This window comes from Hypanus sabinus, chromosome 9, assembly GCF_030144855.1.
Source record: "Hypanus sabinus isolate sHypSab1 chromosome 9, sHypSab1.hap1, whole genome shotgun sequence".
NCBI classification, from domain to species: domain Eukaryota; kingdom Metazoa; phylum Chordata; class Chondrichthyes; order Myliobatiformes; family Dasyatidae; genus Hypanus; species Hypanus sabinus.
Window position 1 is genome coordinate 92343833 of NC_082714.1, and position 16931 is coordinate 92360763.

The following is a 16931-nucleotide window of genomic DNA, read 5'->3' on the forward strand; positions in this document are numbered from 1 at the left end:
AAGCTTAATGACATCCGTCCTATAGCTGGGTGTTTTGTTGTCAAAGTAACTGATTGTTTGTAATTGCAACTACAAAAGGTGTTTTGTGGCTCGGGGAGGGCTTTGGGGTACCCTGTGCTGTAAAAGAAAGTCTTTCTTGCAAAAGCTGATGGATGGTCTCCTGATCTTACTGTTGCAGGCCTGAGAAGTGTTTGGCATGGAGGAAACAGAAGGGGAGGCCGAGCAGGCAGACCAGTGCCCGGGCGAGAGCGAACCACCGACAGGCGGCGGAGCCCTGGGCGTCATCAAGGAAGGTGTGGGGGAGGCCCTTATTGACTCTGAGGTGGCCAAGCGGGCCTGCCAGGAGGTGCTGGAAAAAGTCAAGCTCCTGCGGGGCGTCTCGACGGAGACAGTGGAGGAGGCAGAGGGCCGCAGCAGTGTGCCCAACGGTGTCGCCAGCAATGGCGAGCAGGCCAAAGTCCGGGTGGTGGAAGAAGATGGGACAGCGGCAGTGGGCAACACAGTTAAGAATGCCCGGAGGCGTCAACGGTACAACTCAGCCAAGCAGTCGTGGCTGCTCCGGCTCTTCGAGTCCAAGCTCTTCGACATCTCCATGGCCATCTCGTACCTCTACAACTCTAAGGAGCCAGGTGTGCAGGCGTACATCGGTAACAGACTCTTCAGCTTCCGCCATGAGGAGGTGGACTTCTACTTGCCCCAGCTGCTCAACATGTACATACATATGGACGAGGACGTCGGCGATGCTATCAAACCCTATGTGGTGCACCGCTGCCGCCAGAGCATCAACTTCTCCCTCCAGTGTGCCTGGCTTCTGGGCGCCTACTCCTCGGACATGCACATCTCCGCCCAGCGCCACTCCCGCGGCACCAAGCTGCGCAAGCTCATCCTCTCCGATGAACTGAAGCCAGCCCACCGGCGCAAGGAGGTGCCACCGGTCAACCCCGCCGGCGACACGGCGCAGTCACCCTCCAAGCGGACCCATCAGAGATCCAAGTCAGACGCTACAGCCAGTATCAGCCTGGGCAGCAACCTGAAGAGGACGGCTAGCAACCCAAAAGTGGAGAGGCAGCAGGAGGAGGTGAGGTGGTGTGGGCTCGCGCGCGCTCCCTGGCTGTCCTGCTTGATCCTCTTGATGCACTGTTTTGGACCAGGACTTTGACCCAAAGCCAGTTTATGTGTGGTTGGGAAGATATAATTCATGATGTGCAGTCCTTGGATTTTGCAAAACTGCTAAGGAAGTCTTTTTTATACATATAAACACAACTGATTACAGTATTTTAGCCATACAATATGCAATATACAGGATTTCATAAAACACACTATATACAATCTCAAATTAGAATATGGTTATCACTGTCCAAAACACACTCAACCTCTCTGAAGTGCCCACTGGTCCCAGAAATTTCCCACAGAATCCACGGAGCCTCAGCCCATGTTATTGTGCCAACGTTTTAACCTACTCCAACAATAAAATGCTGGTGCCTAGGTTCAAATCCCTCCCCCCTGCTTCCCCACTTCCAGCTCTGCCACCGATCTTCCCCTCAACTCTCCTCAACTCGTGTCTGTTCCCCATCCATATAACATAGAACACCACAGCCCCTTCGACCTTTGATGTTGCAGTGACTTTTTAAACCTACACCAAGATCAATCTAACCACTCCAGTTTTCTTTCATCCATGTGCCTACCTCTTTTAAATATCCCAAATGTATCAGCCTCTGCACTCACCACTGGCAAGGTGTTCCACACGCCCACCACTCCCTTTTGGGGGGGGGGGGTGTGGGAAGAACTACCTCTGACTTTTCCCCATACTTTTTCTTGTCATCTTAAAATTATGCCCTCTTGTATTAACCATTTCTGCCACTTGATCAATACCTCTTATATTCTTGTGCACCTCTATCAAACTTCTCATTCTCCTTCGCTCCAAATCACATCACATGCTCTTTCATAACCCTGGAAAAGAAGCAAGCAGTTAGCTCGGGCAGAGCCTTCAACTGCCCACCTCCTGGACCTGTGAATGGCCACCGGCCAGGTTCAGTAGCAAGCCAGGAGATCTTCTGAATGCTGCCTCTCTGTCCCCCCACTGCACCGGGAGACCGTAGCTCAAGAAGCTGGGGCTGAAGTTCAGCCAGAACTTGAGGAGAAGATCCATCAGATGTTCAAATAGAGTCTACAATCTCTTGCAATCTACATACACATTGTAGACGGTCCGCTTCTGGCCACAGGTGGTTGGGAGTGTGTGAACCAACTCGAGAATCTGTTTCATGGTAACTGCCCTTTGCAGCTGTCTCCACCCCAGTTCCCCAGTGTAAAGAGACCTGCTAAAGACATCGGTGTCTTATTGGCAATCTCAAACACGCATTCTCTCTCTCCGCACTGGTACGCTGCCCTGTTGGATTCAGAATTGTACATTGAAGGTGTATTCCATTGTGTTTTCAGACATAGAGTCTATAGCCTGACAGCACAGAAATGGGCCCTTCTTGTTCATGCTGAATGAGCAAGGAAGCGAATCTCACGGTTGTATATGGTGGCATATATATACTTCGATAATAAACTATTATTCTATTATTCTGTCTAGTCCCTTTGACCAGCACCTGGACCACAGCCGTCCCAGCTCCTCCCAACCACATACTTATCCAAATTTCTGTTAAATGTTGCAATTGACTCCACATCCAACACTTGTTCCACACATATTTTACCTTTCACCCTTAACCCATGACATCTAGTTTTGGTCTCACCATCCTCAGTGACTCCACTTTAAAGGAATTCAAAGAGCCATAATTGTCCAACTGGTCAATACTGCCTGGACCCCTCACTACAGGAAGACGTGGAAGCTTTAGGGAGTGCAGGGGGATGCTGCCTGGATTAGAGAACATATGAGGATAGGTTGAGAAAGCTAGGGCTTTTCTCTTGGGAGTGAAGAAGGATGAGAAATGACTTAATAGAGGTGTACAAGATAACAGGTATAGATTGAGTGGGCAGACTGAGACTTTCCCAGGGTGGAAATGGCTATTACAAGGGGGTTGTCAGAGGTTTTTTTACAGAGTGGTGGATGCGTAGAACATCCTGCCGGGGGGGTGGTGTACAGGCAAATTAATTCAGGCGTTTAAGAAACCTTTATAGACACATGGATGAAAGAAAAATGGAGGGCTACGTAGGAGGAAAGGGGTAGATTGATGTTAGATTAGGTTAAAGGGTTAGCACAGTATTGTGGGCTGAAGGGCCTGTACTGTGATGTACTGTTCTATGTTCTAATGCTCTAAAGCAGAGAGAAGTACTTTGAAAATGTAACCACTAAGTGTAAAATCTACAATAGTGACTATTTGCACTGCGATCACATGAGATTCCCCTGGTTTCTCTCTGCACTGCTTTCATCCCACATCCCAGTGATGAGCTGTTTGGGAGGTGAGTAGGGCAGTGCAATTTGCCCCAATCTGGGGAGTAGGCAGCATTGATGTGAATGCAGGAAGGATAGGTTCCAGGGAAATGTACTGGGGAAATGGGATCATGAGCTGTCATGGATGATGGGCCAAATGATCTCTCCCTCTGTTGATGGAAGTTTAGAAGTTTAGGGAGCATATCAGCCTGTGTGCGAGCATCATCAACAAAGCCCAGTTCTTCCTGCATTTAGCCCACCATCCTCAACTACTCATCACCCTGTTTCTGTCCCTTCCTGCATCCACTCCATCTGCCCATCATCCACACACCCCTTCCACTGGGTCCCCTTCACCCCCTCTCCCTCTTGTTCCTGGCTTCCCTCCCTCCTGTCTTATTTGTTTGCTCCCTGTTCTATCAGATTCCATTATCTGCCTCCACCTTTCACCATCCAGCCACTGGTTTTTGCATTCTTCCATCTGCCTGTCAGACTTCCTCACCTAGATTATCATTTGCCAGCCCTTTATTTAGATACACAGCACAGTAACGGGCCCTTCTAGCTCAATGTGACTGTGCTGCCCATTTGCACCGTGTGACCAATTGGGCTGTGGGAGGAAACTGGAGCACCCTGAGAAAACCCCTGTGGTCACGGGGAGAGCGTACAAACTCAGCGATGGGGATTGAACCTGGGTCACTGAGTTACACTAACTGTTATGCTACCATGCTGCTGTGTCTGCAAACAGCCTTTGCCTGTGCATCATCTTAACCCTGGCCTTCCACACATAGGCTCAGTATTAACTCTTCGACCATCGAGACTAAAAGCATCCAGCCCAGGTGCAGCTCATGATCTTTGCCATGTCAAGGGAAAAAAAATGTACAAACTCCTTACAAAAATGAGCAGGATTGAACCCAAGTCACTGATGCTGTAATAGTGTTTCGCTAATCACTACACTACCATGTCACCCTCATTCCACCACTTCCCTTCACCTCTTTATCTTGCCTCTGTTCTTCAGTCTGGTTGAAATGTTTCAATCTGAAATGTTGACTGTCCCATTTCCCTCCATAGCTGCTGCCTGACCTGCTGAGTTCCTCGACTTTATTGCTGCAGATTTCAATATCTGCATTTTTATTTTGTCTCCAAATAATATATGCCTTAAAGTGCTGACTGAGGCATAGGTGTTAAGTAGAAGCTTCAGAGCCTCGGAATGGTGTAATGGGATTTTTAAATTTTCTGTTTTTTGGGTGGATGAGGGTCTAAGTTCTCACTGCACTTTGAGATACAGCCGAGATATCTATGCAGCACACACAAAGTGCTAGAGGAACTCAGTAAGTCAGGCAGTGTGTATGGAATAAACAGCTGACATTTATCAGGACTGGAAAGGAAGGGGGCAAAATAAGAAGTTGAGGGGAAAAGGGAAGAATACAAGCAGAAAGACCTAGAGAGGGGCAGGGTTGGTGGGTGCTGCTCAAGGTTTCTAGTCTCTGCAGAATTTCTTGTGTTTAAGTGATCTGGAGAGGGATTTTAAACCACTATGTTCCTCGCTAAGTTATAGCCACAGGGCAAGCAAGTGATCTGCAGCTGACGTGTAAGATGGAGCGGGCTCGATCAAACCTGCTGAGGTCGTTCATCTGTGGTAATTTCCCGAAAACACATGTGGAATACTTAAGCCTTTTTGATTGCAGCTGCTGCTCAAGCCTGCCACGAGAAGCCTTTGTGGTTTGCAATGATTTAGTTTCCCTCAGAGAGCAAGTTGTCCCAAGCCAGCTGCTATGGGGAAACGAGAGGTGGTATAGGAGGCAGCTTGTCCGGTGAAAATGTTGGCTAGTTGCTGTAGGCAAAGTTAGTGATGTGGAATTATTGATGTTAATATCCTATACAGTGACACGGTAGCATAACACTTTACAGTGCCCGCCACTGTTTGTAAGGAGCTTGTATATTCTCCCCTGACCACATGAGCTTTCTCTGGATGCTCTGGTTTCCTTCCACATAAAGGTTAGGGTTAGTAAGTTGTGGGCATGCTATGTAATTATGGAAACAGGGCGACGCTGTGGGCTGCCCCAGTACAATCCTCAGACTGTGTTTGTTGTTGATGCAAGCAATGAATTTCATTGTGTTGCAATGTGTATGGGACAGGGAAAGCTAAAGCCACCTTAGTTACAGTTACTGGGACAGGGAGTGAAATGTTTGAGATGTCTGGTGTGATTTTTCATCCTGAACCTGGTTGGTTGACATTTTTAAATGCCCAGCTGGTTCATTCAGCTGGGTACATCATCCAGTGGCTATAGAAAGTGATGGATACAGCCCAGTCCATCACAGGTAAGGCCCTCCCCACCATTGAACACATTTACATGAAGCGCTCCCACAAGAAAGCATCTGTCATCAAGGCCATGCTTTCTTGCTAATATCATCGGGCAGAAAGTACAGAAGCCTTTGGTACCACACCACCAAGTTTAGGAACAGTCATTACTCCTCAACCATCAGGCTCCTGAGGTGACAACTTCACTCACCTCAACGCTGATCTGATCCCATAACCTTGACTCGCTTTCAAGGATTCTTCAACTCGTATTCTCAGTATTATTTATATTTTTTATTTGCAAACTTTGTCTTTTGCACATTGGTTGTTTGTCAGTCTTCGTTTATGTATAGTTTGTTTGTAAATTATATTGTATTTCTTTATTTTCCTGTAACATACGTGTATTTTGACAATAAATTTAGTTTGAACTTTGATCATAATCTGGAGAAAGGGTGCGGGAAATTTGAGGAGATAAGTGCATAAGCAGTTCCCAGGTTCTGACAGGGTGCTGTGCAAAGTGCTTTTTGTAACTCGGATTGTTACCAAGTTGGAAATGAATAGAAATAGTGTGTGAGGGGACACGGGAGCATCTGTGATGGGAGAGCAAGCAGGTGTGGGAAGGGCAGACGGCAGCCGGCCTCACTGACTCACTGAGTGAGCAATTCTACTTGATGCTCCCAGCTCTGCTCGACTCATTCCTCAACTATTTATGGATCCGTGGCAGATGGAAGCAGTGGGAAATAGATGGCAAACAATCTGTCCCATTCCCACTCAGCTGAAGATGGTTGTAACCCAACACCATCCAAAAAATCCAACCACATCCATTCCAGTATCCCTAAACGCCTCTTTTATGTACAAGGGCCTCGTATCTAAGAAAGCATGTTCTGGCATTGGAGAGAGTCCAGAGGAGATTTTTTGAAAATGATCCCAAAAGTGAAAGGGTGTGAGGAGTGTTTGATGGCTCTTTACTCTCTGGAGCTTGAAACCTACAGAATTACCTGGACAGAGCAGATGTGGAGAAGATGTTTCCTGTAGTGGGGGAGTCTAGGATCAAGAGGGTACAGCCTCAGATTAGAAGGACATCCATTTAGAACAGAGATGAGGAGGAATTTCTTTCACCAGTGGGAGGTGAATCTGTGGAATTCATTGCCACGGGCGGCTGTGAAGGGCAAGTCATTGGGTATATTTAAAGCAGAAGTTGATAGGTTCTTGATGGCATCAAAGGTTAGGGGAGAAGTTTATTATCAAGGTTACATGTTTATTATCAAAGTACTTGTATGTCACCATATACAAACGTGAAATTCAGTTTCTTGCGGGCAATCAGAGTAAATCCATAAAGTACAATAGAATCAATGAAAGACCGCACCCAACAGAATGGATAACAACCAATTTACAAAAAAAGAGAACTGTACAAATACAAAAAGAAAGAGAAAATAAATAAATAAATAAATATTGCATATTGAGAACCTGAGATGAAGAATCCTTGAAGGCGAGTCCACAGGTTGTGGGAACAATTCAGAGATGGGGTAAGTGAAATTGACTGAAGAGCCTGGTGGTGTGGATTCTGGGCTCCTGTACCATCTTCCTGATGGAAGCAGTGAGAAGAGAGCATTGCCTGGGTGGTGGGAGTTCTTGGAGCTGGATGCTGCTTTCTTGCGATAGCGCTCCTTGTAGATGTGCTCAATGGTAGGAAGAGCTTTACTTGTGATGGACTGGGCCTTACCCACTACTTTTAGTAAAATAGGATTGAGAGGTAAAATAAATCAGTCATGATTGAGTAGTGGAGCAGACTTGATGGGGGCTGAAAGGCCTATTTTTGCTTCTAAGTCTTAATATTTTGTAAAACAGGCTTTCATGTGGGTGACCTGTAAGTGTGTGTTTGCTGGTTAGCACTGACCCTGGGGACTGAGAGGCCTTGGTACATTTCTCCACAGGTTCTGCTTATAACATTTGGAAGTTTTGCACCAAAACACAACACGACACGCCCAGTGAAGTACAAAGGAAATAAGGGTAATGCAGTGGAGTATAAGGATAAAGCTAAATGCATGCCTCATAACAGTGAATTGTAGCTACAAAATAAGATTATGATGAGTATAGATAGAGTGAAAACCAGAGGACAAGGGTGAAGGGGGAAAAGTTTAAAGGGAACATTAGAGGGGGCTTCTTCACACGGAGAGTGGTGGGAGTGTGGAATGAGCTGCCAGATGAAGTGGTAAATGTGGGCTCACTTTTAACATTTAAGAAAAACTTGGATAGGTACGTAGATGAGAGGTGTATGGAGGGATATGGGCCAGGTGCAGGTCAGTGGGACTAGGCAGAAAAATGGTTCAGAACAGGTAAGAAGGGCCAAAAGGCCTGTTTCTGTGCTGTAATGTTATATGGTTCTAAGAGGGGCCATTCAATCTGACTACTGTATATCTTTCTTGATATGCAGACACCATTTATAAAAGTCTCACTTGATACCCACCCTGAGTCAATCCTGTGATGTGACAGAGAGCTCTCTTTTTGAACACGTGCCTGAGGTTTGCTCCAAACAATTAGTCCACTGGACCATAATAGAACTGATGAAAGATCAACAGTTGATGTTCAGGACTTGAGTCACATTCAGGCTCAAATCAGAGAGGGAGGCTGGATACAGGTTGATTACCCCTTATCCAAACTGCTTGGGGCCAGAGTGTTCTGGATTTTGCTTTATTTTGATTTTGGACTATATAATGATATAGCTTGGAATCACCATAATTTCGGACTCTGAATATATATGACTTTTCTTACATTTGTTCATCACATGCTGTATGTGTTGATGTCGTTGTTGAGAATGTTCTATTTCCATCAGTGATCTATGATAACTCATCAATTAGTTTATCTGCTGCTTTGTGATCAGCAGACACTTTATCACCACAATGCTTTAAAAATTTAATGCTGTGCCTTTTCTTAAATTTCTTCAACCAGCCTGCTGAATATTCACAATTACCTTCAATTTTCAGTCCATTCTGATAGATCTTTGCTTCTTTCATGATTAGCGTACTGTTAGCAGCATATGTTCACTCTGGCAATGACAAATCCATTCTTTCAATACATGATCACCATCTTCATTTTGCAGTGTTTTTCTATTATACATTAACTTCTGTTCATTACATATGTGAGGACACTTTCAGAACCGTCTATGGTGCCAGTGGTCAACCATTTTAATTCCTATCCCTATTGCCATCCTGATATGGCTGCCTCTTGTGGCCTCATTGTGCCACTCACCGGGGTAGAGGAGTAACTCCTCATATTCTGTCCGGGAAGCCTCCAACCTGATGGCATGACCATTGAATTCTCTTTCCGGTAATATTTTATTTCCCTTATCCTCCTCCTCCTACTCCTTACTCTGGCCTCTTACCTCTCCTCACCTGCCTGTCACCTCCCTCTGGTGCCCCTCCTACCCTTTCTCGCATAGTCCACTCTCCTCTCCTATCAGATTCCTTCTGCTCCACCCATCACCTTTCCTACCAACCTGGTTTCACCTATCATCTTCCAGCTGTCCTCCTTCCCTTCCCACAACCTTTTTATTCTGGGTTCCGGTGTCTTCACCCTTCCTTTCCAATACTGAAGAAGAGTCTTGGCCTGAAACATTGACTGTTCATTTACTTTATTTATTTCCATGGTTGCTGCCTGACCTGCTGAGCTCCTCCAGCATCTTGTTTGTGTTGCTTCAGGAGTTGGATGGTTGTATGGTAATAACTGCTCCCGAACCTGGTGGTATGGGACCCAAGGTTCCTATACCTCCTGACTGATGGTAGCAGCAAGGAGAGATGGGAGTCTTTGATATTGGATGCTGCTTTCTTGTGGCAGTGCTGTATATAAATACACTCACTGTTGGGGAGGGCTTCACTTGTACCAAGTACTCTTCGATCTTTGCATCTCTTCCTTGATAATATAAATTAACTCCTTGAATGAACAATGTAAATTTAAAAAGTCGTTTTCAGTCTTCAACCCCTTCATGGAATCATCTTGTCCTCTGTCCTGTTCCTTCCTTCACCCATCTGTTCACTTCACACTGGGGAGCAGTAGAGCCCTCTTTATTTGACCATAATTTGCTGATGTCTTCAACCTAGACCACAGGAACTAACATTTCCCTCCCTCAATTACTCTGTCTCGTGCTCCTCACAACCTTCTTGAATCATGTTTGACCAACTGTCCCAATAACTTGAACTTGAACATCAAGTACTTTGCTTTGAGATGCGAGAGGAAGTGACAGAGCAGGTAACCATAAGCTATGCCATGGAAGTAGAGAGCCTGAAAGACTAAGGCTAGGCAACTGAAGACATGGTTACCACTACAGACGCTGGAATCTGCTGTGAAAAATCAAACAGCTGGAGGAACTCTGTGGGTCAGGCAGCACCTGTGGAGGCAAAGGAATTGCCCATGATCCAGTTCAAGATTCTACAGCAGTTCTGGATTTGGGTCTCGACTCAAAACATGCCTCCACAGATGCTGCCAGACCTGCTGAGTTTCTCCAGCATGTTGTTTTCTGCATGGCTACCACTGCTGGTAAACTTTAGTCTGAGTGGTCAGATGCAGCAGGGTGCAGACGGGACTGCAGTCAGTGGTCCAGGATACTCTAACGGCATCTCCCCAACAAAGATAAGAGTTTAAACAGCCATGATGGAATGGCGGGGCAAACTCAATGGGTCAGCTGGCTTATTTCTGATCCTATGTCTCCCACCAGTTAACAGATTTCTCACTGCCTTGGGAAAGCAAACAACGTAATCAAAAACCCCACCCACCGATTCTCTGCCCTTTCCCCTTCCCACAGGCAGAAGATACAAAATCCTGAAAGCTTGTTCCACGAGGCTGAAGGATAGCTTCTACCCCCAATGTTATCAAACTATTGAATGGTCCCTTAGTACAATAAGATGGACTCCTGACCACGTAGTTTACTCCACTATGACCTTGCACCGTATTGTGTACCTGCACTGCACTTTCTCTATAACACTTTATTCTAAATTCTGTTATTATTTCTCCCTTGTACGAACTCAATGCACTGATGGGGTAAGATGATCTGTATCGATAACATTCAGAGCTAAATATTTCACTGCGCACTGGTTCATGTGCAATACTTAACCAATTTACCATCCTGTCTATGTGCTGTACCAGCCATTCCTCTGCTGTTGCTGGCTGTAGGTTTTGCATCTTAACCTCCCCAACAGCCTTGGGAACTGTTCCGTTGCAAGATGGCAGCGGTTAGTGTGCCCTGCTTCCAAAAGAAGCATATTGGTCCTCCGCACCATTTGCCACAATTAGGAATTCCCGTTCCAACATGTCAGTCCATGTCAGGATGAGGCTACCCTCAGTGCAGAGGAGCAACACTTTATATTCCATCTGGGTAACCTCCAACCTGATGGCATGAATTTCCATTTCTCCTTCCAGTAAACAAATTTAAACTCTCCATTCCTCTATTCCCCACTTTGACCTTTTACCTCATCACACCTGCCTATTATTTCCCTTTCTCTTGCCCTTGTGGCTAAAGGGATCAGGGGGTATGGAGAGAAGGCAGGGACAGGGTTCTGAGTTGGATGATCAGCCATGATCATACTGAATGGCGGTGCAGGCTCGAAGGGCCGAATGGCCTACTCCTGCACCTATTTTCTATGTTTCTCCTTCCTTTTCTCCTGTGGTCCACTCTCCAGCCCATGACCTTTTCTACGTACCCGACTTTACCTATCACCTTCCAGCTAGTCCCCTTCTGCTCCTCCACCTTTTTATTCTAGCATCTTTCCCTTCCTTCTCAGTCCTGAAGAAGTGTCTTGGTCTGAAACTTTGACTATTCACTTCCATAGATGTTGCCTGACCTGCTGAGTTTCTCTAGCACTTTGTGTGTGTTGGTTTGGTCCTCATGTTCTGAGAAATGAATGAGAGCATCACAGTTATAAGGACAGGTGAAGACAGGAGCAAGCCTGCTCAAAGACCTCAGTGGGTAAAGCAACATCCTCGTGTAAAAGGTGGCACGGTAGCATAGCAAATAATACAACACTTTACAGCAATCAGTGACCTGGGTTCAATTCCTGCTGTTGTCAGTAAGGAGTTTGTACATTCTCCCCTTGACCACATGGGTTTCCTCCTGGTGCTCCGGTTTCCTCACACTTTCCAAAGCTATACAGTTTAGGGTTAGAGAACTGAAGACATGCTACATTGGCACCAAAAGAGTGGCGGCATTTTGCAGGCTACCCTCAGCACATCCTCAGATTGTTCATTGTCACAACTGAGACATTTCACTGCAAGTTTAAGTGTGACAAATAAAGCTTGTCTTTAATCTGTTGTCGAGTATGTCATTGGTCTTAGTTCTTACCTACAGTACATACTGCCTTGCAACCATAAAGGATTACTAGACATACACTCCAAGGCCCCCCTGTTGCTCCACATTCATTGTGCATTCTCTTCCTTTGCTCTCTTCTGTGATGCATAACCTTGTCTTTCTCGAATTCCACATATCATCCACCGGTGCTGTCCTGTGTAATCATCAGAGAGACAAGTGGCACAGTGGTGGGGCATGGCAGCAGTTAGCGTAAAGCTATTACAGTGCCCGTGAACGGGTTCAATTCCGCCACCGTTTTAAGGAGTTTATATGTTCTCCCCATGCCAGGTGGGTTTCCTCCCACATTCCAAGACGTACGGGTTAGGGTTAGAGAGTTGTGGGCATGCTATGTTTCTACTAGAAACATGGTGAATCTTGCAGGTTGCCCCCAACATACTCTTGGATTGTGTTGGATAAGTGTTGCACTTTTCACTGTATGGTTTGATGTGTATGTGCCAAATAAACCTGATCTTTAATCTTTAGTAAGTTGTGGGCACGCTCTGTTGGCACTAGAAGCATGGTGACACTTGAGGGCTGCCCCTAGCACATTCACATTGCAAATAGTGCATTTACTCTATGATTTGAAATACATCTGACAAATAAAACTAATCCTTAGGAAAGGAATTGTCAAAGGTTCCAGTCAAAACGCCGAATGAGAGTCACCAGACCTGTTAGTGGACTGTTTGGATTTCACTCAAACACTTGAACCCTGTATTGCTGTTGATTAAGGTCACTGGGGCGTTGACTGCTCATTGTTGCTCCTGGGTCCTGGGGTAATGTTTGCCCACTGTACCTGAGCTGGAATGCTTACCTTTACACATTCTATTACTTTTCCCTGCTGAGTTCTGCATTCTTTCAGGGTGAGTCTTCAATCTGGTATTTAGTTGCCAAGCAACTTCTGGCTCACACTTAGAGTTTGTGGGACTGTGTTTATTGTGCTCTGTCCCTTGAATGCATGTTTTTGAGGTTACACGCAGATGTGTCTATGCAAGTAAACAACTTAATGGTGTGCTGCCTCACAGATGATGTGAGTTTCCAGGACACCTTCAAAAAGCGTCACCTAGGACAGGCCCTCTTCTCATTGCCACCATCAGGGAGGAGGTATATGAGCCTGAAGACACACACTCGACATTTCAATAACAGCTTCTTCCCTTCTGTCATCAGATTTCTGAATGGACGTTGAACCCAAATACACTACCTCACTATTTTCCCCCTCTGTTTATACTACTAAATAATTTAAAAATATGTTTCTTATTATAATTTATTATTATGTATTGCTGTATTGTTGCCACAAAACACTAAATTTTATAACATATGCCAGTGATATTAAACCTGATTCTGATTCAGACATGATCAGAGCTAGAAACCAAACCAAACCAGACAGCATCTTGTACCTAATGTCACAGGTGATCCTCAACTCTCATCTTCTTGCCTGGTCTACATTCCCTTGACATGCTAACAGTACAAATATATGGAGAGAAATAAGCAGTCATTGTTTTGGGATGAGAGGGAAGAAGCCATAGTAAGAAGATGGGAGGAAGGGAAGGAATACAAGCTGGAAGATGATAGGGGAGACCGGTGAGGGGGAAGATGGATGGGTGGGGTAGGCAGACAAAGTGCTGCCGCTTTCCCCCCCATTAATGCCTCCTGGCTGCTGAGTTTCTCCACAGTTTTGTATGTATTGCTCTGGATTTCTGGCATCTGCAGAGTCTCTTGTGTTTATTTATTTATTTAGAGATACAGTGCAGAACAGTACCTTCTGGCCCAATGAGCAGCACTGGCCAGCAACCCACAGATTTAACCCTCGCATAATCACAGAACTATTTACAGTGACCAATTAACTTACTAACTGGTATGTGTGTGGGCTGTGGGAGGAAACCAAAGCACCTGGAAACCAAAGCACCATACACATATGGGAAGAATATACAAAGTTTCTTTCAGAGGACGCCAGAGTTGAACTCTGAGCCCCTGAGGTGTAATAGTGTTGCTGTAACCGCTAAGCTACCGTTGTGCAATCTGTCACCCATTTGGATTCCTATTGTGATTCTGCACTGAACTGATTCCAAGGCAGCAGATTGTTCTCCATTGTGAAGACCAAAACAGCTCCATTTATGGAATAGCATGAACTTACCAACATGGAAGGTGATACAGAACTGAGGCAGCAATCGAACTACTCTGACTGATTAGGTTCCCTTCAATTATTCAGGGTGGCACAGCAGGTAGAGCTGATGTCTCTGAGCTCCTGTGACCTCAATTGCATCCTGACCTGGAGTTGGCACATATTTTCTGCAATCCACCCACCCCCTCCACCTGTGTTCCAGTTTCCTCTCAACTCCCAAGGACATGCTAATCGGTAGGTTACTTGGTGCCTGTCACTGGTGTGTTGGTGAGGGATAGAATCTGGGGTTGTTGGAAGGATTAGGTATGGTGAAGGTCAGTGAGGGAATGGGATTTTTTTTTGCAAGACAGCATTGATTCAGTAGGCTGAATTTCCTTCCATGCCATAAATAAATATCCCTCTGGTGGCCCTCCTTCTTCCCTTTTTCCCATGGTCCATCTCCTCTCTTTCTCCAGTCCTTTATCTTTTCCACTCACCTGGTTCTTTCTTTGTCCTCCTTCCCCTCCCCCCACCTTTTTATTCTGACATCTTCCCCTTTCTTTCCAGTCCTGAAGAAGGGTCTCAACCTAAAATGTGGATTGTATATTCATTTTCATAGATGCTGTCTGACCTGATGAATTTCTCCATGATTTTGTGTGTGTTGCTCTGGATTGCCAGCATTTGTGGAATCTCTTCTGTCTAAGGAATATAGAAATTAATTCTTGGACTTCAGTGTTCACATGTTGGTTCTAGGAGTAGGAGCAGACTATTCTGGCTTATTACCTATATTCTTTAGCTATTTTGGAGAGAAGTTCAGGACAATCCTATGGAAAACCTTACCCATTGGGCGCCACATAGTGTAGCGGTTAGCACAACACTGTTACAGCTCTGAAGTTCTATCCTGGAACTGTCTGTAAGAAGTTGCACATCCTCCCTGTGAATTGTATGGGCTTCCGCCTGGCACTCTGGTTTCCTCCCACAGTCAAAAGATCGGGTTAGTAAGTTAAATGGCCATTGTAAATTGTCCTGTGATTAGGCTTGGATTAAATTGGTGGGTTGCTGGGCACTGCGGCTCAGAAGACCCTGTATCTCTAAATAAGTAAAATTAAAGTAGGAAAGAATGATGGATCGTTTCAGATATTACTTGTAGGCTGCCAAGTGAAATGACTGAGCACCACACCTGGACCATAACCCTCCATACCCCACCTATCCAAGCTTCCCTTAAATGTTGAAATTGAATCCACATCCATCACTTCCACTGTCAGCGCCTTCTGCATTCTCACCACCCTCTGCATGAAGATGTTCCCCCTCATTCCCCTTGTATATTTCATATTTCACCCTAAACCTAGTTCTGATCTCACCCAGCTTCAGGATGGAAAAACCTGCAAGCATTTACCCTATCTATACCCTTATTAATATTGTATACCTCCATCAAATCTCCCCTCATTCTCCTGTGCTCCAGGGAATAAAGTCCTTTCTCTGTAACTCAGGTCCTCAAGTCCTGGCAATATCTGTGTAAATATTCCCACTCTTCAATGCTGAAGCCTCAACTGTTTGCAGTTTTGCTTCTGATGCAAAGAAGGGTTGGAGTGCAAGATATAAAAGGGAAGTTATTGGGCAATAATTTGCTTTATTTGAATACAGTGTTGGGAAACGTGAGGATTTTCTCTTGGGTAAGGTGAATTGAAAGGTATAATGTTGTTCCATCTGCACAAGGAACAGAGTGCTTGAAAAGGTCTTGGAAGACCCTGTACAAGTTAGCATGGATGTGTAGCCAGTAATCCGGGTGATAAATTGTTCCCTGGAAGATCAAAGTGATATACAAATAAAGGTATACAAAATTTTGAGGGGTATAGATAGGGTAAATGCAAGCAGGTCTTTTCCACTGAGGTTGGGTGAGACTACAATTAGACATCTTGGGTTAAGGGTGAAAAGTGATATGTTTAAGGGAAATATGAAGAGGGGCTTCTTTACTCAGAGGGTGGTATAAGTGTGGAACAAGCTACCAGCGTAAGTGGTGGATGCAGGATCGATTTCAACATTTAAGTGAAGTTTGGATAGGTACATGGATGGGAGGAGTATGGAGGGCTACGGTCTAGGTGCAGGTTGATGGGACTAGGCAGATTAATGGTTTGCCACGAGCTAGCTGGGCTGAAGGGCCTGTTTCTGTATTGCCACATTCTATGATCCTAAATGAAATGGGCTTTGTTGCAGGTGATTTTGAATGTCCGGTTAGGTAAGTCTTTCTTCACGATTCAGCATTGTTTAACATAATTTCCAGTACACAAGTGTAAAAGAGAACGAATGGCATTGGTGAGACAATCTAATTTTTATCCCTCTTTGAAAGAGGGGAATGCTTCTGTTGGAGAAGGTTCACTTGGTTGATCCCTGGAGTGAAGGATTTGAAGAGGCAGCCCAAGTAGTTTGGAACTTAGAAGAGAGGTGATCTCATTAAACCAAATATACTTGACATGGACAAGTATACTTGCCCTTCCCTGGGGCAACATTGGTGGAGAGAGGAGACTTACAGCGTGGACAACTGCTGGTCTTCCATAAAAAAAAAACCTTGCCCAGGCTTGCGCCCTGGAAACTTTCCAAGGTGCAAATCCATGGTCTGTCGAGACTAACGGAGGCCTACACACACACACTACACTTGACAGGGTAGATGTCGAGAGGAATTCTGGAGCTGTGTGCAGGGTCTGCACCCTCTCCTGTTTGAGATAGAGAGAAGGAATTTCTTTTGAGGCTTGTAAATCTTTGGAGCTATTTGCTATCTGCTGTAGAGGTAGAGGCACTGAGTCCAACCAGTATTGGAACACAAGAGATTCTG

The 16931-nt window shown here is 45.3% G+C and overlaps 1 protein-coding gene across 2 annotated transcripts in view; it reads left to right on the forward strand.

Moving 5' to 3' along the window:
• pi4kb (phosphatidylinositol 4-kinase, catalytic, beta) overlaps positions 1–16931 on the forward strand; it is a 128492-nt gene that overhangs the window by 27371 nt on the left and 84190 nt on the right. For both annotated transcript variants that reach the window (XM_059980221.1, XM_059980222.1), the window contains exon 2: positions 179–1078. In XM_059980221.1, coding sequence (XP_059836204.1) covers positions 197–1078 — 882 coding nt within the window. In that variant the 5' untranslated portion in view covers positions 179–196. The remainder of the gene's footprint in view (positions 1–178; positions 1079–16931) is intronic.